General features: G+C 44.2%; 1 protein-coding gene across 1 annotated transcript in view; it reads left to right on the forward strand.

Moving 5' to 3' along the window:
* Positions 1 to 27537, forward strand: part of LOC137361137 (mitogen-activated protein kinase kinase kinase 5-like) — a 221031-nt gene that overhangs the window by 89077 nt on the left and 104417 nt on the right. Inside the window, 3 exon segments of the mRNA XM_068026081.1 lie at positions 14948 to 15118; positions 16681 to 16793; positions 23804 to 23963. Of these exon segments, the coding sequence (XP_067882182.1) occupies positions 14948 to 15118; positions 16681 to 16793; positions 23804 to 23963 (444 nt within the window).

A 27537-nucleotide genomic window follows, 5' to 3' on the forward strand; every position in this document is an offset into this window, starting at 1 on the left:
AGGGAACCCCAGAACACCGGAGACACGCCACCAACTTAATTTCTCTAAAGTATCCTGCTGATGGGAATCCTAAAAAACTTGCGCTTAATTAAATCACCCCACCCGCCACTAAATCCGCTCTTGCAGAGTCCATAAAATTCCACCCTATGTCTAAACTGTTTTGTGTTAAAGATTAATAAACTAGAACTCTACTGAGTATTGTGGCCCAAATTTAACCCATTCCTACCCATCCACTTGCACAGTGTTAAAATCAGGCCCTTCATCTTTAAAAGGGGAAATGCATGTAAACAGCAAACAAGACTTTATTGCATGTTAGAGAGCCTGTTCAGACATGTATTTGTAAACATGGATGTGTTTGAAGAGCTTGTTCAATGACATTCCTTTACTAATTGCATCTCTAAAATGAAGAGCTCCCCCATTCCTCTTAATTCAGAGGAAGAGAATGTAGGTGAGGTGTGTTTTTGATCATTTAGTTGCAACATATGGTAGGCTGCTGTTCATTATAAGCCCACCGACTCCCACAGCAACCTCGACTACACTTCTTCACACCCTGCCTCCTGTAAGGACTACATTCCAATCTCCCAGTTTCTCCATCTCCGATGCATCTGCTCTGATGATGCAACCTTCCACAACAGCACCTCTGATACGTCTTCCTTTTTCCTCAACCGAGGATCCCACCTGCTCCTCCCCCCACCCCCCCCCCCCCCCCCCCCACCCCACTGTGGTTAACAAGGCCTTCAACCGTGTCCGGCCCCTTACCCGCACCTCTGCCCTCATCCCTTCCTCTCCCTCCCAGAACCGCGACAGGGTTTCCCTTGTCCTCACTTTCCACCCCACCAACCTCCACATCCAGAGGATCATCCTCCACCATCTCTGCCACGTCCAGCGTGATACCACGATCAAATGCATCTTCTAAGCACCTCCTCTGTCAGCATTCTGAAGGGATCATTCCCTCCGCAACACCCTCTTCCACTCCTCCGTCACCCCTGACACTTCATCTCCTTCCCACGGCACCTTCCCATGCAAGCACAGGAGGTGTAATACCTGCCCTTTTACCTCCTCTCTCCTCACTATCCAAGGCCCCAAACACTCCTTTCAGGTGAAGCAGCGATTTACTTGTACTTCTTTCAATTACGTATTCCGTATTCACTGCTCACAATGTGGTCTCCTCTACACTGGGGAGACCAAAAGCAGACTGGGTAACCGCTTTGCAGAACACCTCTGCTCAGTCCGAAAACATGACCCCGAGCTTCCGGTTGCTTGCCATTTCAACAGAGTATGACTGGCCTTTTTAAAATATTTTATTTTTTAATCATGTGCCTGCTTTTCGTGTAGAGTCATAGAGTTGTACAGCATAGAAACAGGCCTTTCGGCCCACCACGCCCATACCGACCATAATGCCTATCTATACTAATCCCATTAATTCCATATTCCTCTGTGCCTTGCTCATTCAAGTACCTGTCCAGATGCCTCTTAAATGTTGCTACTGTTCCTGCCTCCACCACCTCCTCAGGCAGCTGATTCCAGATACCCACTATTCTTTGTGAAAAATTTACCCCTTTGATTCCCTTTAAACCTCCTCCCTCTCGCCTTAAATCTATGCCCTCTAGTTTTGGTCACCCCTACCATGGAAAACTGGCTATCTACGCTATCTATGCCTCTTATAATTTTATATACCTCTATCGTGTGCCCTCTCAGCCTCCTTTGCTCCAGGGAAAACAGACCCAACCTATCCAATCTCTATTTATAACTCAAGCCCTCCAAACCAGGCAACATCCTTGTGAATCTTTTCTGCACCCTCTCTCGCTTAATCACATCTTTCCTGTAATGCGGCGACCAGAACTGCACACAGTACTCCAAATGCAGCCTGACAAACGTTATGTACAACTGTAACATGGCGTCCCAACTCTTGTACTCAATGCCTCGGCCGATGAAGGCAAGCATGTAGTCAGAGGTGCTCATTATTCTGCTATTAACACTCTCTCTGGACTAATGCTTTGTCTTTCATCACAAACATTAACACACTCTTTGCCTTTGTCCCAGGCCAGTTTTGTTATTTAATCTCTTCTGCCCTATCAAACACCTTCCCTTTTGATTTCCCACCCCCCCCCCCACTCCTTTTACACTTGCTTAAAACCTAATTCTTTTCTAACCTTTGCCAGTTCTGATGAAAGGTCACAGACCTGAAACCTTAACTTTGCTTCTCCCTCCACTGATGCTGCCAGACCTGCTGTGTATTTTCCAGCACTTTTTGTTTTTATTTCAGCTTTTTAGGTGTTGAGTAAAAAATAATTTCAGCCTAAATATTTGATTTCCTCTAACAAAAGGCATTAATTTTCTCACCCGGCCCCTCGAGGAAGCCTTTGGTGTCCTCTCTGCTGATTGCAGCGATTTCCCATTTCCCTCCTGGCCCTGATTGCTGACCATCCGTACTCCTGTGGTGGCCTCTTTTTTTTCCTTGCACTCTCTCTTTCTCTCTCTCCCCCAAGCTCCACTTGTCGAACCTCTGCTGCCCACCACCACCCTGGCACCCCCCACCCCCAACCCCTGCCAAATTGCAGAGGATCATCCTCAGCTGTAGGCTCCTGCTGCTGGTTTTCCTGGTTAGCTGCTTGCTCGGCTGTCAATTTGGCCAGCTGTCAGGCAGGAAACAGACGAGAACGATGAGGAGATTATGTCGTTCAATTTGACAGGACCTCCATGTCATCAGCCTCGAGGGGTTCTTTGGCCGGTTTCGGCCTCCCCTGTAATTATCAGTCTCACATTAAATACAACAAATTGTGGAAATTCAGTCAGCTTCTGAAGGAGGTAGAGGGTTTAATATTTTGGAAGGTGCACGTCACCTCCTTTGATGAAAGGTTCCACCTGAGCCTCCTTCATTTTCAGATGCTGACAGAACTGCTATGCATATTCACCATTTTCAGTTCTGCTGTTTTTCCGCATTTGTTCTGCTTGTACATACAAATGAATCATCACTTAGGTAGTGGGGAAACGCCCAAAGATATTGCTGCATTGTTCTTCTCCATTCCATTGTCCATTAGAGCTCATCCTCAACAACACCTTTGATCTTTTTTTCCTTTGTATCGGACATGTTTGTTTATGTGGACAGGGAAATAAATCTGCTTTTGCTGTCCCTTGCTTCTCTAGGAGGTTTAAAATTAGCTGATGCGGCACTGCCTGTCCCAATAGCTTTGTTCTTTTTATGAGTTTTAGCATTAGTTAATTGAGCGAATCTTCTGCGGTTGAATTGTGTTGAGTTCGAGCTGATGGTGGCACCTGGTTTGAAGATTGCTATTAAATGTCATGTATTCTTTTGTTCAAGTATAAAGCACTCTGGAACTTATGTTTTGCGCTATTAAACAGATGTTCCAAATGCTTCCTATTTTCTAAGGATCACTCAATCCAGATCTTTGAAACTTGTTAGCTGGAGTTTCATTGCCTGTCACGGGACATTTTGTCTTTCTTTCCCAATCCTTCTCATGACACCATACAGATCCTTCTGTAAACAACAGTATTACAATCCTTGGCTCAATATCATCCAGTGAAGCGATGTTCTTGAAATTTTTGGCATTCCTCATGTGGTTTCAAATGCTTCACAAGCTCAGACTGTTGCAAGAGAACATGGCAATGCCAAAAACATAATTATATTACTGGTTATTGCATTGTTTAACAGCATCATAATAAACTGCTCATGCGGACCTGATCCATTGATATGTTCTGTCCCTTCAGAGGGACTTTATTGCCATCCTCCGGCATTTGATCGGCAGAAGTAAATTATTATGTGATAGCATATGTGTCACTTAAACGAGCATTGTGGTAGCATTATGTCAGAAGTAGATTCAATTACTTGTAAGGTACAAATAGACATCCCAATATTTATTTTTAAAGCCATGTACAAATGGTTATATGTATTATAATTTAGTTTTGCTTTCTGGGTTACACGAAGTGAAATAAGACCCTCCATTATCTAGTCTTACCAAACTATCTTGCACATATAACATTAAGAACAGTGGAATTTGAAAATTATTTCCCCGTGATCAGCAGTTTTTAAATGGTGATACTGTATTGAACTATACTACTGTAAGTGCTTCTATTGACGGTGCAAGTCAAAATACTTTCCAGAGATACCCATTCCAGATTTTCTTTCTGAACGGGATTTTACCAGCTATTCATTTGCAGCAGAATCATCACAGTTATTGAATTAGAATATTACAGCGCAGTACAGGCCCTTCGGCCCTCGATGTTGCGCCGACCTGTGAAACCATCTGACCTACACTATTCCATTTTCATCCATATGTCTATCCAATGACCACTTAAATGCCCTTAAAGTTGGCGAGTCTACTACTGCTGCAGGCAGGGCGTTCCACGCCCCGACTACTCTCTGAGTAAAGAAACTACCTCTGACACCTGTCCTATATCGATTACCCCTCAACTTAAAGCTATGTCCCCTCGTGTTTGCCATCATCATCCAAGGAAAAAGACTCTCACTATCCACCCAATCTAACCCTCTGATTATCTTTTATGTCTCTATTAAGTCACCTCTCCTCCTCCTTCTCTCTAATGAAAACAACCCCAAGTCCCTCAGCCTTTCCTCGTAAGACCTTCCTTCCATACCAGGCAACATCCTAGTAAATCTCCTCTGCACCCTTTCCAAAGCTTCCACATCCTTCCTATAATGCGGTGACCAGAACTGCACGCAATACTCCAGGTGCGGTCTCACCAGAGTTTTGTACAGCTGCAGCATGACCTCGTGGCTCCGAAACTCGATCCCCCTACTAATAAAAGCTAACACACCATATGCCTTCTTAACAGCCCTATTAACCTGGGTAGCAACCTTCAGGGATTTATGTACCTGGACACCAAGATCTCTCTGTTCATGTACACTACCAAGAATCTTCCCATTAGCCCAGTACTCTGCATTCCTGTTACTCCTTCCAAAGTGAATCACTTCGCACTTTTCCGCATTAAACTCCATTTGCCATCTCTCAGCCCAGCTCTGCAGCCTACCTATGTCCCTCTGTACCCTACAACATCCTTCGGCACTATCCACAACTCCACCGACCTTAGTGTCATCTGCAAATTTACTAACCCACCCTTCTACACCCTCTTCCAGGTCATTTATAAAAATGACAAACAGCAGTGGCCCCAAAACAGATCCTTGCGGTACACCACTAGTAACTAAACTCCAGGATGAACATTTGCCATCAACCACCACCCTCTGTCTTCTTTCAGCTAGCCAATTTCTGATCCAAAGCTCTAAATCACCTTCAACCCCATACTTCCGTATTTTCTGCAATAGCCTACCGTGGGGAACCTTATCAAACGCCTTACTGAAATCCATATACACCACATCCACTGCTTTACCCTCATCCACCTGTTTGGTCACCTTCTCGAAAAACTCAATAAGGTTTGTGAGGCACGACCTACCCGTCACAAAACCGTGCTGACTATCGCTAATGAACTTATTCTTTTCAAGATGATTATAAATCCTGTCTCTTATAACCTTTTCCAACATTTTACCCACAACCGAAGTAAGGCTCACAGGTCTATAATTACCAGGGCTGTCTCTACTCCCCTTCTTGAACAAGGGGACAACATTTGCTATCCTCCAGTCTTCCGGCACTATTCCTGTCGACAATGACGACATAAAGATCAAGGTCAAAGGCTCTGCAATCTCCTCCCTAGCTTCCCAGAGAATCCTAGGATAAATCCCATCTGGCCCAGGGGACTTATCTATTTTCACACTTTCCAAAATTGATAACACCTCCTCCTTGTGAACCTCAATCCCATCTAGCCTAGTAGCCTGAATCTCAGTATTCTCCTCAACAACATTTTCTTTCTCTACTGTAAATACTGACGTAAAATATTCATTTAACGCTTCCCCTATCTCCTCTGATACCACACACAACTTCCCACTACTATCCTTGATTGGCCCTAATCTAACTCTAGTCATTCTTTTATTCCTGATATACCTATAGAAAGCCTTAGGGTTTTCCCTGATCCTATCCACCAATGACTTCTCGTGTCCTCTCCTTGCTCTTCTTAGCTCTCCCTTTAGATCCTTCCTGGCTAGCTTGTAACTCTCAAGCGCCCTAACTGAGCCTTCACGTCTCATCCTAACATGAGCCTTCTTCTTCCTCTTGACAAGCGCTTCAACTTCTTTAGTAAACCACGGCTTCCTCGCTCGACAACTTCCTCCCTGCCTCACAGGTACATACTTATCAAGGACACGCAGTAGCTGTTCCTTGAATAAGCTCCACATTTTGATTGTTCCCATCCCCTGCAGTTTCCTTCCCCATCCTACGCATCCTAAATCTTGCCTAATCGCATCATAATTTCCTTTCCCCCAGTTATAATTTTTGCCCTGCGGTATATACCTGTCCCTGCCCATCGCTAAGGTAAACCTAACCGAATTGTGATCACTATCACCAAAGTGCTCACCTACATCTAAATCTAACACCTGGCCGGGTTCATTACCCAGTACCAAATCCAATGTGGCATCGCCCCTGGTTGGCCTGTCTACATACTGTGTCAGAAAACCCTCCTGCACACACTGGACAAAAACTGACCCATCTAAAGTACTCGAACTATAGTATTTCCAGTCGATATTTGGAAAGTTAAAGTCCCCCATAACAACTACCCTGTTACTCTCGCCCCTGTCGAGAATCATCTTCGCTATCCTTTCCTCTACATCTCTGGAACTATTCGGAGGTCTATAAAAGACTCCCAACAGGGTGACCTCACCTCTCCTGTTTCTAACCTCGGTCCATACTACCTCAGTAGACGAGTCCTCAAACGTCCTTTCTGCCGCTGTAATACTCTCCTTGATTAACAATGCCACACCCCCCCCTCTTTTACCATCTTCTCTGTTCTTACTGAAACATCTAAATCCCGGAACCTGCAACATCCATTCCTGCCCCTGCTCTACCCTTGTCTCCGTAATGGCCACTACATCGAGATCCCAGGTACCAACCCATGCTGCAAGCTCACCCACCTTATTCCGGATGCTCCTGGCGTTGAAGTAGACACACTTTAAACCAGGTTCTTGCTTGCCAGTGCCCTCTTGCGTCCTTGTAACCTTATCCCTGCCCTCACTACTCTCAACATCCTGTACACTGGCACTACAATTTAGGTTCCCATTCCCCTGCTGAATTAGTTTAAACCCCCCCGAAGAGCACTAGCAAATCTCCCCCCCCAGGATATTGGTACCCCTCTAGTTCAGGTGAAGACCATCCTGTTTGTAGAGGTCCCACCTACCCCAGAAAGAGCCCCAATTATCCAGGAAACCAAAACCCTTCTTTCCTGCACCATCCCTGCAGCCACGTGTTCAACTTCTCTCTCTCCCTATTCCCCGCTTCGCTATCACGTGGCACGGGCAACAACCCAGAGATAACAACTCTGTTTGTTCTCGCTCTAAGCTTCCACCCTAGCTCCCTGAATTTCCGTCTTAAATCCCCATCTCTCTTCCTACCTATGTCGTTGGTGCCTATGTGGACCACGACTTGGGGCTGCTCCCCCTCCCCCCTAAGGATCCCAGAAACACGATCCGAGACATCACGAACCCTGGCACCTGGGAAGGCAACACACCAACCGTGAGTCTCTCTCATTCCCACAGAACCTCCTATCTGTTCCCCTAACTATGGAGTCCCCAATGACTAATGCTCTGCTCCTCTTCCCTCTTCCCTTCTGAGCAACAGGGACAGACTCTGTGCCAGATACCTGTACCCCATTGCTTACCCCTGGTAAGTCGTCCCCCGCAACAGTATCCAAAACGGTATACCTGTTGTTGAGGGAAACGGCCACAGGGGATCCCTGCACTGCCTGCTGGTTCCCTCTCCTTCCCCTGACGGTAACCCATCTGCCTACTTCTTTTCCCTGAGGTGTGACTACCTCCCGATAACTCCTCTCAATAACCCCCTCCGTCTCCCAAATGATCCGAAGTTCATCCAGCTCCAGTTCCCTAATGCGGTTTTTGAGGAGCTGGAGTTGGGTGCACTTCCCGCAGATGCAGTCAGCCGGGACACTCTTGGCGACCCTTATCTCCCACATTCTGCAGGAGGAACATACAACTGCCTTAACCTCCATTCCCACTATTCTAAATTCAGCTACTGTCAAAGCTGCTGCCACCAAAACTAAAAGAAAGAGATTTTAAACCACCCAAATATATAGTTTTTACTTACCCAGCAGTCCCCTGGTCCTCCGAAAACAAAAGGGAATTATCTATTGATCAGACCTCTTGACGTTGTCCTCATGTGGTAATGATATTAACTTTTTTTTTAACTTCCCTGATATTGACTGGGATTCACTTAGTGCTAGGGGCTTGGATGGGGCAGAATTTGTAAGGAGCATCCAGGAGAGCTTCTTGAAACAATATGTAGATAGTCCAACTAGGGATGGGGCCAAACTGGACCTGTATTGGGGAATGAGCCCGGCCAAGTGGTCGAAGTCTCAGTCGGGGAGCATTTTTGGAACAGTGACCGTAATTCTGTAAGTTTTAAGGTACTTGTGGATAAGGATAAACGTAGTCCTCGGGTGAAGATGCTAAATTGGGGGAAGGCTAATTATAACAATATTAGGCAGGAACTGAAGAATTTAGATTGGGGGCGGCTGTTTGAGGGTAAATCAACATCTGACATGTGGGAGTCTTTCAAACGTCAGTTGATTAGAATCCAGGACCGGCATGTTCCTGTGAGGAAGAAGGATAAGTTTGGCAAGTTTTGGGAACCTTGAATAACGCGGGATATTGTGAGCCTAGCCAAAAAGAAAAAGGAAGCATTCGTAAGGGCTAGAAGGCTAGGAACAGACGAAGCCCTGGAGGAATATAAAGCAAGTAGGAAGGAACTTAAGCAAGGAGTCAGGAGGGCTAAAAGGGGTCATGAAAAGTCATTGGCAAACAGGATTAAGGAGAATCCCAAGGCGTTTTATATGTATATAAAGAGCAAGAGGGTATGCAGGGAAAGGGTTGGCCCACTCAAGGAGGGAATCTATGTGTGGAGCCAAAGGAAATGGGCGAGGTACTAAATGAGTACTTTGCATCAGTATTCACCAAAGAGAAGGACTTGGTGGATGATGAGTCGAGGGAAGGGAGTGTAGATAGTCTGGGTCATGTCGTTATCAAAAATGAGGAGGTGTTGGGCGTCTTGCAAAGCATTAAGGTAGATAAGTCCCCAGGGCCTGATGGGATCTACCCCAGAATACTGAGGGAGGCAAGGGAGGAAATTGCTGGGGCCTTGACACAAATCTTTGCATCCTCATTGCCTACAGGTGAGGTCCCAGAGGACTGGACAATGTTGTTCTTTTGTTTAAGAAGAGTAGCAAGGATAATCCAGGAAATTATAGGCCATTGAGCCTTACGTCAGTGGTAGGGAAATTATTAGAGAGGATTCTTCGGAACAGGATTTACTCCCATTTGGAAACAAACAAACTTATTAGCGAGAGACAGCATGGTTTTGTGAAGGGGAGGTCGTATTTTACTAATTTGATTGAGTTTTTTGAGGAAGTGACGAAGATGATTGATGAGGGAAGGGCAGTGGATGTTGTCTATATGGACTTTAGTAAAGCTTTTGACAAGGTCCCGCATGGTAGACTGGTGCAAAAGGTGAAGTCACACGGGATCAGAGGTGAGCTGGCAAGATGGATACAGAACTGGCTCAGTCACATATGACAGAGGGTAACAGTGGATGGGTGTTTATCTGAATGGAGGGATGTGACTAGTGGTGTTCCGCAGGGATCAGTGCTGGGACCATTGCTGTTTGTAGTATATATAAATGATTTGGAGGAAAATGTAGTTGGTCTGATTAGTAAGTTTGTGGACGACACAAAGGTTGGTGGAGTTGCGGATAATGATGAGGATTGTCAGAGGATACAGCAGGATATAGATCGGTTGGAGACTTGGGCGGAGAAATGGCAGATGGAGTTTAATCCGGACAAATGTGAGGTAATGCATTTTGGAAGATCTAATACAGGTGGGAAGTATACAGTAAATGGCAGAACCCTTCGGAGTATTGACAGGCCGAAAGATCTGGGCGTATAGGTCCACAGATCACAAAGCGGCAATGCAGGTGGTTAAGGTAGTCAAGAAGGCATACGGCATGCTTGTCTTCATTGGTCGGGGCATAGAGTATAAAAATTGGTAAGTCATGCTGCAGCTGCACAGAACTTTAGTTAGGCCACACTTAGAAAATTGCGTGCAATTCTGGTTGCCACACTACCAGAAGGACGCGGAGGCTTTGGAGAGGGTACAGAGGAGGTTTACCAGGATGTTGCCTGGTCTAGAGGGCATTAGCTATGAGGAGAGATTGGATAAACTCAGATTATTTTCACTGGAGCAACGGAGGTGGAGGGGCGACATGATAGAGGTTTACAAAGTTATGAGTGGCATGGACAGAGTGGATAGTCAGAAGCTTTTTCCCAGGGTGGAAGAGTCAGTTACTAGGGGACATAGGTTTAAGGTGAGAGGGGCAAAGTTTAGAGGGGATGTGCGAGGCAAGCTCTTTACACAGAGGGTGGTGAGTGCCTGGAACTTGCTGTCAGGGGAGGTGGTGGAAGCAGATACGATAGCGACGTTTAAGAGGCATCTTGACAAATACATGAATAGGATGGGAATAGAGGGATACGGTCCCCGGAAGTGCAGAAGGTTTTAGTTTAGACAGGCATCAAGATTGGCGCAGGTTTGGAGGGCCGAATGGACTGTTCCTGTGCTGTACTGTGCTTTGTTCTTTGATATGGAGTATTCTAACTCTGAATGTCAGCACTAAACAGCAATTTTTGGAAATCATTTTGCTATGAAAAAATAAAGGGTAGATGAGTTTTCAATTTGATGTGTTCTGTATACCTTGAAAAGATGAGGCCTTGATTTTAACTCCAGGCCAGTTCTGGGTAGTAGGGTGAGTTAGAAATTCAACTGCCAGAAATAAGAGCCAACCTGCACTGTTTTAACTCCTCGGCCCATTTAATTCCTGCTGGCTGACCTCCCACCCGTGCTGGGAAGTAAGTGGCAAAATATTGTGTGGCTTGGAGACTACACGCCCAGACTGGCTAACTGCTGGGATGAACTGCCATGGAGGTGCCAAGGGATCTTGTGATTGGGAACAGATTATGTGTCTGTAGTGGGGAGGACTAACGTTTCCTAGTGGGGCCAAAAGGAGCAGTACTGTTCCTCTGGGCCCCCACAAGAAATGTGAATAGCTAAAAAGTGGAACAGTTTAAGTTTTTAGGCCTCCTCTTCCCTCCAGGTTGACATGAGAGAAAGCTCGCTGCAGCTTCCAATTCAAACCTGGAATCATAGAACACAGAAGGGGGCCATTTGACCCATCATGTCTGTGCTGGAACCTCTGAAGGAGTCCTGCAAATTTTTGCCTTTTTAAGTATATCTAAAATTCTCTTCTGAAAGTTACCATTGAATCTGCTTCCATCACCAACTGGTAATGTTATGATCTGGAATGCACCATTGGGTCAGAGCTAAATGTCACTGAGTTAAAACTGCAGTTGAGTCCTGATGATGTCATTGAGACATGACTTGCATATTAAAAGAAGGACCTCACAAGCTTAGAGCATGTATTCTTGTCACCTGGTCAGGGGAGCAGGTTAAAACCCCAACCGGTTAGCTCCAGGGCAGACCAGTATCTTAGGCGATTTTAACTGCCCAACTGCTTGTATCTGCCAGGCAGCAAGGATTAAGATGGTCCTCAGAGTCTAGTCTGCAGATGATGGGTGCAAAATTGATTGGGACCACGATGTAGCCGTCTATGCAATTATATCTGAAATTGACACAATTTGGACCAACATGGGAAGTGGAAAATTGCCCTCTGAAAGGAAAGGTGTATAAAAACAAATCTTTCCAGACAGGAAGTTCAAAAATAATTCTTATGCCTCGTGTCCCCATACCCCTGCTTTTAAACTTTGAATTCCCAGGTAACATCGCAAAGTGGAAGGGCATTTTTAAAAATAAGGAACTGGAACATTGCAGGATACCTTCCCTTCTCTTAGACTTATTTGAATATAACAAGTCATCTATGCTATTTGGCAAATTAATCAATGTATTCAAGCAATTTGAAACTTTGTACTGTATGTATTACTTCAGCTCTGGCATCAAAGGAGGTGAGAGGGTGTTTAAATTAGCCTTCAAGTGGATTCACAATCCTCAGAATAAATTAAACTGCAATCTCAGCTGTGATAGTTCACTGTCCCAGGGTAAAACTGACATTCATATATGGAGTATCTCAAATTAGCAGCAATTATGGATGTGTCAGTGGTGTGAATCAACAAGCTCACCTGGCTGAAAACATTTCTGGAGATGAGCACATGTTTTCTGGGAAGGAGATGATGGATGGAAATAAACATCACAGAACAAAAATGCAGTGAGATATATTGGCCTGTATTTTGCGGTCAGCAGCAAAGGGATAATGCTTGCTGGTGACCTTGAAGTGAGTTAGACGTAAAGATTTAGGGGGATATGTGGCATTGATTTCCCCAGTTATGACTTCAATTTCATTCTGGCATCATCTATAGGGAGATTTCTGGCATCCAAGAGTGATCATGCCTGAAGTCATCAAGCAGCCTGAGCAGCCAATCAAATTGAAGAATTCTCATAGACAGAAAACTGTGAAGTAAAAAGCACAGATTGTCCTTCACTTTTTAATTATTTATAAGAGAGCAAAATAACAGTTGGATAGATGCATGGGATCAAGGTAGAAGCTTCAATATAAACAAACTTCAAAAATAATTTTTATTTAAAAAATCTATGAAATTTTTATCATGGAATGGAGGGAATAATCCTCCAGACTTCTAAAATTAGATTTTCAGGCTAGAAAGGTTTTTCAGCAGTAATTATGATTTAGTATGCTGCTAAAAATTCAATGACACTTCATTCAATGGGGTTGAACTTTTTCAATGGTTTTACAGCGAGAATAGTGCGTGAAAAGTTGAAGTTCACGTCACCTCACTGATTCCGTCTGATTGCATCTGGGAAGACTGCAACAGCAAACCCTGTGGAGGAGCTGGGTATCACTGACAGCAGCTTCTGGATTTCTGTATTTAACTGCGCATGTGTCAATGGCAGAGGTTGCTGTCAGATTTTGCATGGTAACGACAGCGACTGCTGACAGTTTTGTTGTCATGAGAACCACAAATTTGGGGCATTTAACAGCTACAAGTCCTGATGAGAATTATTTGGCAACAAATAATAATTCTTAAGTCTCTATTGATTTTATTTTGTGTGTATCTTTTGCAATGTGCCTTTTTAGAATATGCAGTTATTTAACATTTTTGTTTTGTGTACGTGTAGACTAAAGTTTGATATGCTTAGTAATTCATCTGTGCCTTTGTTGAAGGCATGTTTAAAATTGTGACCTTTTGCATTGTCTCTCGAGATAAGGAGGCCCAAAAGAAGAAGAAAGAAGAAGACTAACTGCAGTACGATAAATGATTGTGAAAGGAATAATGGGCCTGAGAACTATTTAGTAATCAAACATAGATCTACTGTTGCTAATTTTGCAGTTCTGTCAGTTACCATTGGGAATTCTGTATAAATTTCAACCCTGTTTCCCATGAATAACTTCTTTGTTTATTATTGGTTAACCTTCAGTTCATTGTAAATAACAGTACTCACAGATATTGTTTTAATTCTGTTATTACATGCATCTTACTATGTAAGTGGCAGCCATCCAAGTGCTAATTTGTTGTCCAAATGAAAGTCTGTGTACAGTAAAATGACTTGGTTGGACACAATCCTGAAAGAACAGTATCCGAGTATACACTATTTAGTTCTGTCCCGCAGAGAGTAAGGAATTGGCAAGAGGTTGCAGCATTTTAAAACTAAATTTGAATGTGCAAGAGGTAAATTCTTTGCTTTAAGCTGAAATAATTTTCTGCGACTCTGTTGTTTTGAAAGTAGCTGGGCTTTTACGTTGGAGGCGGAGTTTGTTTTTTTTGCTCAGTTGACCCTATGTTCAGGTTCTGGCTCTTAGCAAAAAGCCATAGCTGAAGTGAGTACATACTCTGTGACATCAGTATGTAAATTTCATGGTAGTAAAATTGCTGGCCTCCAAAAAACTGCGAGTGTCTTTTAGCTCTCCTCGTTCAACTGCAAAACAATGTGCAACCAACATTTAAACAATATAACTGTAACTCCGAAAATAGTGCTGCAGAAAATGTTTTCCCTTATGTTTTCTTAGAACATACCCCAGTTCATGGTGATTTTCTTTTTTTGTTAATAATGCTGGGTAAACACTGCAGCAAAAACTGCTCATTTTGCCCTTTTCAGGTAGCTCCTTCTTTCTCACTTCCTTAACTCACTTTACAAAGTTGAAGGCATTGCTGCTCCATTTTTCTGTTTTTGTGTTGCTTTGTTTCTTACCATACCTCGTCATAGTCTCCAATTGAGGACAGACTCATGAAGCCTTTGCCATTGGTTTGTTTAATTTTAAGTTTGGACATGGAAGCTGTGTGAGACTGGCATAAATTACTTCACCTTCCGGTTTTCTCTTATTTTTTTCCCTGAGGTGACATGGCTAAGATTACACTGGAAAAGACCATTCCTGTCCATCTGCCTGGTCTCATTGTCTAGGAAATGTCACATTCCACAATACCTCTCCAGCACATTTTTGCGCAGGTACCATCCAGTTAACTTTTGAATTTACTGGTACAACTAGATATCTGTGACAGTCCTCCCACAAAATTACCACCAACAGCCCCCCTGCTCTCCCACAGAAAGATAGTAGACACCTCCCACTGCAGGTTCCGGTTTTAGGCCTGTAAGTAGGTGTTTTGAAAGTTGCAATTGAGACTGCTTAAAGTCGCAGCTTTGAGGAACGTGATACATCAGGCAAACCTTTCTCATTATATGATATCAGAAAATTGTCTGTCATCATTTCTGATTGTATGATTCCAAACAAACTTCTGAAATTTATCATTCACCCATCTCTAATTTTATACTTTTTTTGTGTAGGAGAAATCTTTCAGGTGACCGAGAAAGTGCCATTGCTATATTGTTGCCAATGGTGCAGTCAGGAGAGCAGGTGCCATCTGACATATACTGCCTCTTGGGAAGAATCTACAAGGACATGTTTCTGGACTCTGGCTTCCAGGACACTGAAAGCCGAGATAATGGTGCTTATTGGTAAGCATTCACTCTACGTTATTTGTCTTACAGAGCTACCATACCTGAACCCAATTTGTGCAATGAAGACATAATAACTCACTGACTTTTTATAGCCTGGTCAGGGAAGAAGACATCATATGTCTGTTTTCGGGGCTTGAAAGAGGAGAGTAGAGATTGAAAGTGCTCCTTCTTAGCTATGCAAATATTCTCACTAAATATTCAATCCCCTCCTTGATGTGTGCTTCTAACTGACCCCATCAGTCTACAGTGAGCTCTTTGTGTAAACTGAGTAGGTTGCTTGTTCTGGGGGTTTTGCACTGCCTGGCATAGGCCAGTTCTACCATGTGTTCTGGCAGCTAGTAATAGAGGTAAGAATATAAGCTAGTACCATTGTGCATTGTTTCATAATCAACACATATATAAATGTTTAATTTAGATTTAATAACAAGCATCCTTCATCAAGCAAAATTTGATTCAGTTGCTCTTGTTCACAAACATTTCAGCTGGTAATATAGAAAAAGGTGCCCAGACAGGGAATCGATAGGAGAAAAAAAAAATTAAGCACCCAGCATCAAAATCTGATGCTCTGACCATTACCTTAGACAGATATATTAATATAATTCTGACTAAAATTGCAAACTGAGCTCTTTATGCAGCAGGGCTGGGGTACATTGATGCCACTGCTGCAACTGGATTTCTATTGGGGTAGAGGAGATACCTATAGCATGTTGATGTTGCATGTACTCTCTGTGCAATATATTGCTAAATATTTTCACACACAAACTGATATGTCAAACTATTTCTTGAGTCATTTGTGAAAGCTAACAAGGAGATGCAAGTTTGTGACTATTGAACCTTTAAAATGCACATCTTCTGTGCCCCTTCCCAGCTTCAGCCATCATACAAATATATATTTTTTTAGCTTTCATTTTGTATTTGTGTATACGGGTATAAGTGTCAAGGTGAAGAAAACGAAATGACGTAAATTGTACGGTTTTACTTTTTTACTGGATATGTGAAGTAGGTGCTATGATGACCACAGGTTAAAATGCACTGATGCCTTTTTAAAAAGGATGCCTTTCACAGGTAGAAGGATAACCATCTTTTTGTACAGCCTGTATCCTGCCTGTTGCGTGGTTTTAATTTTGAAATACTATTTAAATCCTTAATCTATCAGGTGGCTATACTTGACTATCTGGTGAACATGATGGTTTGGGTGGGTAAGCATATGCCCATGTTTCCTATTTAGTTGGGAAGCATGTCCTGATTCCCCTTTAGGTGCTGAAAGGCTTATGTGCTTTCTGCATTTATGGGATTCATTTTTGACTCTGTGAGTACTCGTTCTCACAAAGCTGAGACTTTTCTTGTTGACTAAAAATAAATTTGCAGTGGTTATTTCTAAACTGGATGTCCTAAATAAACATCAGCAGTTTTTTCCAGTTGGTCCAGTGCATGCTTGCATACGTTAGTTATGTTCACTGATTATGTAAATACTGTGAGGTTTATCCGTGCAATTTGCTTACAGTAAGATATCCATCTGAAAATGTAAAGCTACTTTAACACTGGAACCTCTGTTCAAGGTATGGAAAGGCTTTTGAATCTGAGCCAACGGTACATTCTGGGATAAATTTAGCTGTTCTCCTCCTCGCAGCAGGACATCAGTTTGACACATCCTTTGAACTGCACAAAACGGGTAATTCGTTTTACTTACTGTCTGTAAATATTTTAATAAGCCTGGTTATTTTAAGTAGTACTAAAATTAGCTGCTATTCAACATTCAAAATGTCGGTTGTCTTTTGGACAATTTTCTTTATCAGGAACATTACCTTGATAAACATTCCAGCAGGTGTATTTTGATAAAGAAATGCTTAATCAAGATGGCACACCTTCAAATTGACTAAGAAACCACAGAACACAGCACAGTTAAGGCTCCAGGGACTGGAAATAGTACTTTCTCCAACCAGAGGCATTATCTTCTAATCTTGATTAAAAGAATGTATAAGAAAACAATGGGTGGAATTTAATGGGCCCCCAGGTGATGGGCTAGAAGGCAGGGGTGGGGGCCCATGGAATTGTGACGGAAGGCTGGGGACAGAGGGCCCATTGCACTGCAATTAAGCCAGAGGCGAGATGGCCTTCACGCCCAGAGGTCAATTGAGGCCCATAAATGGCCAATTGCTATCCACTTAAGGGCCTCTTCCTTATGTTGCTGGAATTAAACCAGCAGTGGGGGGCCTCCACCACGCAGGGAGGTAACGCAGTGAAATGAGGTGGCCTCCCTGAGAGGGGGAGGGGGGGAGCAGGGGCCCTCCTCCGTGGACAATCTGTGGCTCACGGAGAGCCCCTGGTGGCAAAGGCTGCCCCTCTGTTAACACCTGTCCTCAATGTCCACCCTCCTCCCCCTTGCCAGGGCCTCACTTACCTTGGGTTCAGGACTCCAGGGTTGGGCCTGGTCCCCGGCCTGGTGTAGTACTGGCAATGGCGACCGCTCCCAGTGACGCTGCCAATGCTAATGAGCTGCCAGCCCTGTGATTGGCCAGCAACTCAGAGGTTGGATTGCTGTCTTTAAAGAAACTGGGCTTCTGGCACCAAACAGTTAATTGCCCGAGAATCCGGCATGGGCTCCAAAGGGCTGAGGTGGGATTCCCCTTGCCTTTTCGGCCCGGCACCGGAGATGAAATTTAATCTAAGTTCAACCCAATGACTCAAAAAGGGTTATTTAACCCATCAAGTCAAGTTTTGTTTTTGTTGCTGCATTTGCACCAGAGTGCAACAGCTCAAGCTGTTCCATGGGACACAACTCATTTTAATACAGGGTAGAGTCCAAACCTCTCCATAAATTGTCACTTTGAACCATTGGCGCAGTGCCATCCTGCTGCTGCACGGAAATGCCTGAACAGAAGCCTGTGCTGCCACTTCCAGCAGCTCCTAGAACCTTTAAATGGCCAACTTACTGGGGCTGAAATTCTTGGAGCTCCACCACAAGAAGTGCAGCGGCATTCCCGCCCAACTGCTGGAGGACCCACTAATTTCATCCAAATTCTGCGATCATTGTAACTATCAGAGCAAGTGGCCCAAGCCTGAAGAGGTGTCCATCTCGGCATAATCCTGGAAACTTGGAGCGTTCTTTATGGTCCCAATGGAGAGAGCTCCAAGCCCCTTTTAGATTGAGGAATTAAAATATTTTCCTCCTAGCAAGGATCCAATCGGTTGAGCCGAGAAGATCCACCAGCGGAACCCACATTTACTTTTCCTGGGCTACAATGAGGGCATACTGGCCAGAATTCCGAGGTGCACTCAAAGACCCACTGAGGAATTAGTGGGGAGAGCAGAAAACTTGCCCACTCTTAGTCTCACGTCCAATTCCTTTCCCATTTCCCCCCCCCCCACTTATGGAATTTGGGCCACAGCTTACAGAAACATTTCAAATGTATATCTTTGAGCTAATGAAGGCTCAGTTTCATTTGTATTTAAGATGCATCTGCAAAATTAAAAATAAATTTTCTCGACCACAACCACGGAAAGAGGAAATAGCGAAGAGTGACAGATTCTCTTGTTTGTTTTTGAATCAGCAGAAAAGGTTATCAAGTTTGTGCAGACATTGAGCATGTAAATTCATATTGTTACATATGGTGCAGGGGTGAAGGAAGATTGGTTCAGGCAGGGGTATGTTGGGGATGCAGTTCAACTTTGGACTGCCCACTGTATACCCTGCTGGATTTTTCTATCATTGAAATCAATGAAAAATTTTGTTTCTCTGCTGTTGTCTTTTGACTATATGAATCATTAATATGATAGATATATATATTAAATAATCCCATGAATGAACTAAAGGCTTTACCTTCTAAACTTGGTTTTAACCAATCTTTAAGAAAGCACTGACTCATGAAAGGTTTTTCTTTTTACCCCATCACATCCATTATTTCCATTGATTAAACATAATCTACAACATCGTGGGTTGTATCTGACAATTGAAGGAAGCTTCTGGAAAGTTTCACCCCAGTCCCTCCATCCCACAAAGTGATTTCCACTGGTTGGGAAGTCTAGGGGCTGAGTTTTATGGGTCCCCTTGGGATGGGAATGGAGGTGGGGGTGCCCATTAAATTGCATTGGATGGGGGTTGGGGGGCGTGGGGGGGCGGGGTTGGTGCGGAGTGCCCATCGCCTTCCAGATGCCTTCCAGTTTAGTCTGCATAGGAAGGCCAAGGATGGCCCCAGGCTAATTGAGGCCCTTAAGTAATCTATTAATGACCACTTAAGGGTCTGTTCTCATCTCTGCCTCAATTTGAGAAGGGGCGGGGGGGGGGGGCCCACTGCCACAGGGGGACCCCAACAGGTAAGATCAGGGGGGTGTCCCTCCTTTGGCAGAGGGCCCCTCCGACAGCGATTTGCCCCCCCTCCCCCCCCCCCCCCCCCCCCCCATTCTCCCCGGCCAAGGAAATCCTATCCACCCCCCATTCTCTCTAACCTCTCCCCTGGGCCTGAATAGCCCCAGCAACCCCGACCCCACTCATCTCTACCGGGGTCCCAGATGTCCTCGATGCTGCACGGCCTCCTGCAATACCAGCAGTCACTATTGCTCCCAGTGACACTGTCAGTACTGCTGAGCTGCCAGCCTTCCGATTTGGTAAGCAGCTCTAGGAGGCGGGAACTCGTCCCTTAAAGGGACTGAATCCCCGAAAGTGTGCAGTTAATTGCCTGAAGGCACTGGATACTGCAAAGGCTATGGGTCCTGACAATATTCCGGCAATAGTACTGAAGACCTGTGCTCCAGAACTTGCCGCACCCCTAGTCAAGCTGTTCCTTTACAGCTACAACACTGGTATCTAACCGGCAATGTGGCAGATTGCCCAGGTATGTCCTGTACACAAAAAGCAGGACAAGTCCAACCCGGCCAATTACCGCCCCATCAGTCTACTCTCAATCATCAGTAAAGTGATGGGAGGTGTCATCAACAGTGCCATCAAGCAGCACTTACTTAGCAGTAACCTGCTCAGTGATACCCAATTTGGGTTCCGACAGGGCCACTCAGCCCCTGACTTCATTACAGCCTTGGTTCAAACATGGACAAAAGAGCTGAACTCAAGAGGGGAGGTGAGAGTGACTGCCCTTGACATCAAGGCAGCATTTGACCGAGTATGGCATCAAGGAGCCCTAGCAAAACTGGAGTCAATGGGAATCAGGGGGAAAACTCTCTGCTGGTTAGAGTCATACCTAGCGCAAAGGAAGAAGACTGTGGTTGTTGGAGGTCAATCATCTGAGCTCCAGAACATCACTGCAGGAGTTCCTCAGGATAGTGTCCTAGGCCCAACCATCTTCAACTGCTTCATCAATGACCTTCCTTCAGTCATAAGGTCAGAAGTGGGGATGTTCGCTGATGATTGCACAATGTTCACCATTCGTGACTCCTGAAATACTGAAGCAGTCCGTGTAGAAATGCAGCAAGACCTGGACAATATCCAGGCTTGGGCTGATAAGTGGCAAGTAACATTTGCGCACCACAAGTGCCAGGCAATGACCATCTCCACCAAGAGAGAATCTAACCATCTCCCTTTGACATTCAATGGCATTACTATTGCTGAATCCCCCACTTTCAACATCCTAGGGGCTACCATTGACCAGAAACTGAACTGGAGTAGCCATATAAATACCGTGGCTACAAGAGCAGGTCAGAGGCTAGGAATCCTGAGGCGAGTAACTCACCTCCTGACTCACCAAAGCCTGTCCACCATCTACAAGGCACACGTCAGGAGTGTGATGGAATACTCTCCACTTGCCTGGATGGGTGCAGCTCCAACAACACTCAAGAAGCTCGACACCATCCAGGACAAAGCACCCTGCTTCATTGGCACACCATCCACAAACATTCACTCCCTCCACCACCGACATACAGTGGCAGCTGTGTGTACCATCTACAAGATGCACTGCAGCAACGCACCAAGGCTCCTTAGACAGCGCCTTCCAAACCCGCGATCTCTACCACCTCGAAGGACAAGAGCAGCAGATTCATGGGAACATCACCACCTGCAAGTTCCCCTCCAAGTCACACACCATCCTGACTTGGAACTATATCGCCATTCCTTCACTGTCGCTGGGTCAAAATCCTGGAACTCCCTTCCTAACAGCACTGTGGATATACCTACCCCACACGGACTGCAGCAGTTCAAGAAGGCAGCTCACCACCACCTTCTCAAGGGCAATTAGGAATGGGCAATAAATGCTGGCATAGCCAGTGATACCAACTTCCCATGAATGAATAAAAAAAAATAATCAGGGCCTAGATCTGTTTTTAGACCTCAATGCTAAATTTAACAAAATCTAAGAGCGTGCACCATATTACTCATTATATCTTGTATGTTAGTTACTTGCCATCAAATCAAGTACAATGTGGGCTAAATAGTCAAATCTTTGCATAAATCGTATGTATATACATGAAGTCTTTGAATTTATGCTTGGACCAAAACTATCATGCAACAAAGAGATAAAATTGATTTTGTTTGAGAAGATTATGAGACTCCAAATGCGTTTCATCAAATGTCTTAATGCAGCTGCAACAGTTGGTGTATGTATGAGGGGGCGTCCAGCTATCTTGGTGACTTGAATGTCAATGCAGCTATAGACTAATATGTTGCCTGCAGCACTTGTTAATTTGTGAAGTTTTCCAACACATTTTTTGTATCCTACTAGACTATGCAGTGCTTTGATTAATGGGATTAAGTGTCTCTTTTTTTTATTCATTGGATGTGAGCATCTCTAATTACCCTTGCGAAGGTGGTGGTGAGCTGCCTTCTTGAACCACTACAGTCCATGTGTAGGTACACGCACCGTGCTGTTAGCGAGGGAGCTCCAGGTTTTTGACCCAGCAACAGTGAAGGAACAGCGCTATAGTTCCAAACCAGATGGTGTGAGACTTGGAGGGTAACTTGCAGGTGGTGGTTTAGATTAGATTAGAGATACAGCACTGAAACAGGCCCTTCGGCCCACCGAGTCTGTGCCGAACATCAACCACCCATTTATACTCATCCTACACTAATCCCATATTCCTACCAAACATCCCCACCTGTCCCTATATTTCCCTACCACCTACCTATACTAGTGACAATTTATAATGGCCAATTTACCTATCAACCTGCAAGTCTTTTGGCTTGTGGGAGGAAACCGGAGCACCCGGAGAAAACCCACGCAGACACAGGGAGAACTTGCAAACTCCACACAGGCAGTACCCGGAATCGAACCCGGGTCCCTGGAGCTGTGAGGCTGCGGTGCTAACCACTGCGCCACTGTGCCGCCCATGCAACTGCTGCCCTTGTCATTCTAGGTGGTAGAGGTCACAGGTTTGGAAGGTGCTGTCGAAGGAGCCTTGGCAAGTTGCTGCAGTGCATCTTGTAGATTGTGCACATTGCAGCCACGATGCACCAGTGGTGAAGGTGGTGGATTGGGTGCCAATCAAGTGGGTTGCTTTGTCTGGATTAGTGTTAAGCTTCTTGAGTGTTGGTGGAGCTGCACTCATCCAGGCAAGTGGAGGGTATTCCATCACACTCCTAACTTGTGCCTTTATAAATGGTGGAAAGGCTTTGGGGAGTCAGGAGATGAGACACTTGCCGCAGCTTCCCAACCTCTGACCTGCTGTTGTAGCCATAGTATTTATGTGGCTGGTCAAGTTAAGTTTCTGGTCAATGGTGATCCCCAGGATGTTGATGGTGGGGATTCAGCAATGGTAATGCCGTTGAATGTCAAGGGGAGATGATTAGTTTTTCTCTTGTTGGCAATAGTCATTGCTTGGCAATAGTCTGACGTGAGTGTTACTTGCCATTCATCAGCCCAAGCTTGAATGTTGTTCACGTCTTACTGCATGTCGTCTTATACGGATTGCTTCAGTATCTGAAATAATTTCAGGACTAAATAAAATAATCACAATCATGAGCAGGGAGCGTTGTATCATATAACCTTGCAATTTGATTACAGATGCGTAAAACAACCTTGTATTTTCTATGTTTCCAGGTCTTTATTTGCCATTGACTTGTCACAGTTTTGCTTTTTAGGAAACCTGCTCAACTGTTGTTATTTCTGAGTTGCTGTGCGTTCATCTATTAGCCAGGCCAGCTATGGTCAACTTGTAGTCTGAAATAAACAATCATAACTGTACACAGTACATTGATGACAGTATCCTACTTTTTAGATAAAGCTTTGGGGGAAATTAAATGCACGTTACTTTCATGATTGCTACATTTAGTTAAAATAAAAATGAAGGGTATTGCAATTTCCAGACTCTTAATTTAAAATGGTTGAAGCAATTGAAGTGTTCCCGGTCATCAAGTTAACTGACTAAAGCTCAGTTGAATATATTCGGGAATAAATCCTCTTTTTTGAAGTTTAGTATCACTGTCATTAAAATTTGATCACTAAACAGTCATACATACTGCAGTCTACCTGTCATCTTTAAAGATGTTTTGTTTTAAATTGGACATATCAGGACCCAATGATCTTCAGCATGTAATTGATTTCAAAACAAGGCGAATTTTCTAAACTATAAAATTTGAACCTGAGGCTAGACTGAAATAATCAGAAGTATATAGTCATGGCTTTCAGTCAGTCTGGCTAGGATATTCACATGCATTCAATTTTGCTTAAATAAGACAATCTAACGCAGCATATCTGATTTCTCTATCGATGCTGATCTTGGTGATGTTTCCAATTTCTGCAGGTGTGAAACTGAGCAGCCTACTGGGGAAGAAGGGGAACCTGGAAAAAATACAGAGTTACTGGGATGTGGGTTTCTTCCTTGGCGCCAGTATGTTAGCAAATGATCCTCTCCGAGTTATTATGGCTTCTGAGAAGCTCTTCAAACTCAAGGCACCTGCTTGGTAAGTTTGGATTCCTGCTGGAATGGAATAAGAAGCCAGTGCAGTTGGGATTCTTTGTATGGAGATTCGGATGGTTGAGAGTCAGTTGGGACTTCTATAGAACAGGAAAGATACAAAGACTGTCATATTTTTGTGATTAGTTATTTCTTGTCTGGTGTTGTGATACAGAGCAACGTAATTAAGACAATCCTGCAAATAAATGGTTATCTCATTGTACTGACAAAATGATTGGTGTGCAATTTCTGGTACCTTTATCTTTCCTTAGTGATGAGCATTAAACATACATTTATCTTTTCTCATTCAATAATGCTGATGAAACGTTGCCCAAAGATTTCTTATTCAATCGAGTTCCCCAGACCAAATATAAATTCTATAGTCTTTGTGAGAAACTTGAACTGTTTTTGTGTTGGATGTCATTTTAGTTTGGATTCCAGAAAAGTGTTATCCATGAACTGACTTCCAGTAATTACATTGATGATTCAACTCCATTATCCTCGTGTTTAACTCGTGAAAACTTGGGGTTGAGTCTACTCCTTGGATAAGAGTGTTGAATTTAACAGTGTAAACTCCTGGAAGCTTTCTAGCAGATGCTGGTGTCTGGAAACCTGAGCAAAGGTAGCACTAGCACAAAGGTGTCATTACCTTGCTTTCCACCAAGGGGGGAAAACTGGAATAGATTGTGACGAAAGCAAAATTGTACAGGTGCTGGAAATCTGAAATAAAATACAGAAAATGCTGGAAGTACTCAGCAAGTCGGTTGGTATGTGTGGAGAGAGAAACAGAGTTAACGTTTCAGGTCCTTTCATTCGAACTGGAAAATATTAAGAACTATATCAGGTTGTTAAAATGACACTCTCATTTAATCTCTCCTACCTTCTGCCCCATCACAGACCTTCTCTTTTGTTTGGTCCTCCTCTCCCACTTTCCCTGCCTCTGTACTCATTTAAAACCAGTTACACCTGAAAAGTTAACTCTGTTTCTCTCTCCACAGATGCTGGCTGACCTGAGTATTTGCAGCATTTTCTGTAAATTAGATTATGTGCTGCGCTGTCCTTTGTTTGGTGTATGATTTAGCTTCTGAACTACGCTGCATTGATATATATTTACTAATGTGTACAGTTTCTCTTCTGGCTTTGAATTCCTTGTTTTTCATGCAGTCGTAATTTTAATATTTTTAATGTGCACTTGAAAAACAATTCAATTGGCAGTTTAGGCCAAGAAAGAGAAATACCATCTTTCTGACAAAGATACAACCTTCATAAAAAGCAAGATAGCTTGTTGCTTGATTGACTGCCAGCATTTAGCACCTTGTAAGACCTCGGGAGATCTAAACCACTTTACACCCAATTAAATACTTTTGAAGTGTAGTCACTCTTGCAATTTAGTGAAGTATGGCATCCAGTTTACACAAAAACAGCCGTTGGAGGAAATTTCTACTCATCCAGTACAGCTACTGAGGTCAGAACATGAGCTGTGCAGATTTGGTAGTGCTTTAACTTTTGTTTTGGTTTGTTTTTATCTTGAATTGTAAGTGTACAGAACATTAAAAAAAATAGTAGATCTCCTGTTGTATTCTCATTGAGTTGGGGAATACCTTGTTTAATAATGAGAGGAGCCGCATATTGTATTGGGCAGTGTGTTATAAGTTCATCTCATGTGACATTGATCACAGAGTAAAAATGCTTAGTGACTCCATCATGACAGCTGTCTGAGACTAAACCGGACTGTTCACAATCTCAGTGTTTGTGTTTGACCCCGAGATGAGTTCTGACTACATATCTGCGCCATCACTACTTCTTTGGCCTCCTTGTCTCGAGAGACAATGGGTAAGCGCCTGGAGGTGGTCAGTGGTTTGTGAAGCAATGCCTGGAGTGGCTATAAAGGCCAATTCTAGAGTGACAGACTCTTCCACAGGTGCTACAGATAAAATTGGTTGTCAGGGCTGTTACACAGTTGGCTCTCCCCTTGCGCTTCTGTCTTTTTTCCTGCCAACTGCTAAGTCTCTTTGACTCGCCACACTTTAGCCCCGCCTTTATGGCTGCCCGCCAGCTCTGGCGATCACTGGCAACTGACTCCCACGACTTGTGATCAATGTCACAGGACTTCATGTCACGTTTGCAGACGTCTTTAAAACGGAGACATTGATGGCCGGTAGGTCTGATACCAGTGACGAGCTCGCTGTACAATGTGTCCTTGGGGATCCTGCCATCTTCCATGCGGCTCACATGGCCAAGCCATCTCAGGCGCCGCTGGCTCAGTAGGGTGTATAAGCTGGGGATGTTGGCTGCCTCGAGGACTTCTGTGTTGGAGATACGGTCCTGCCACCTGATGCCAAGGCTTCTCCGGAGGCAGCGAAGATGGAATGAATTGAGACGTCGCTCTTGGCTGACATACGTTGTCCAGGCCTCGCTGCCGTAGAGCAAGGTACTGAAGACACAGGCTTGATACACTCGGACTTTTGTATTCCGTGTCAGTACGCCATTTTCCCACACTCTCTTGGCCAGTCTGGACATAGCAGTGGAAGCCTTTCCCATGCACCTGTTGATTTCTACATCGAGAGACAGGTTACTGGTGATAGTTGAGCCTAGGTAGGTGAACTCTTGAACCACTTCCAGAGCGTGGTCACCGATATTGATGGATGGAGCATTTCTGATGTCCTGTCCCATGATGTTCATTTTCTTGAGGCTGATGGTTAGGCCAAATTCGTTGCAGGCAGCTGAAATCCTGTCGATGAGTCTTTGCAGACATTCTTCAGTGTGAGATGTTAATGCAGCATCGTCAGCAAAGAAGAGCTCCCTGATGAGGACTTTCCGTACTTTGGTCTTTGCTGTCAGAGAATACAGCAGAATATAAATAGATTGGAGAGTTGGGCAGAGAAATGGCAGATGGAGTTCAATCAGGGCAAATGCGAGGTGATGCATTTTGGAAGATCCAATTCAAGAGTGAATTATACAGTAAATGGAAAATTCCTGGGGAAAATTGATGTACAGAGAGATTTGGGTGTTCAGGTCCATTGTTCCCTGAAGGTGGCAACGCAGGTCAATAGAGTTGTCAAGAAGGCATATGGCATGCTTTCCTTCATCGGACGGGGTATTGAGTACAAGGGTTGGCAGGTCATGTTACAGTTGTATCAGACTTTGGTTCGGCCACATTTGGAATACTGCGTGCAGTTCTGGTCGCCACATTACCAAAAGGATGTAGATGCTTTGGAGAGGGTGCAGAGGAGGTTCACCAGGATGTTGCCTGGTATGGAGGGCGCTAGCTATGAAGAGAGGTTGAGCAGATTAGGATTATTTTCATTAGAAAGACGGAGGTTGAGGGGGGACCTGATTGAGGTGTACAAAATCATGAGAGGTATAGACAGGGTGGATAGCAAGAAGCTTTTTCCCAGAGTGGGGGATTCAATTACTAGGGGTCACGAGTTCAAAGTGAGAGGGGAAAAATTTAGGGGGGATATGCGTGGAAAGTTCTTTACACAGAGGGTGGTGGGTGCCTGGAACGCGTTGCCAGCGGAGGTGGTAGACGCGGGCACGATAGCGTCTTTTAAGATGTATCTAGACAGATACATGAATGG

The sequence above is a fragment of the Heterodontus francisci genome, chromosome 3 (assembly GCF_036365525.1).
Source record: "Heterodontus francisci isolate sHetFra1 chromosome 3, sHetFra1.hap1, whole genome shotgun sequence".
Taxonomy (NCBI): Eukaryota; Metazoa; Chordata; class Chondrichthyes; order Heterodontiformes; family Heterodontidae; genus Heterodontus; species Heterodontus francisci.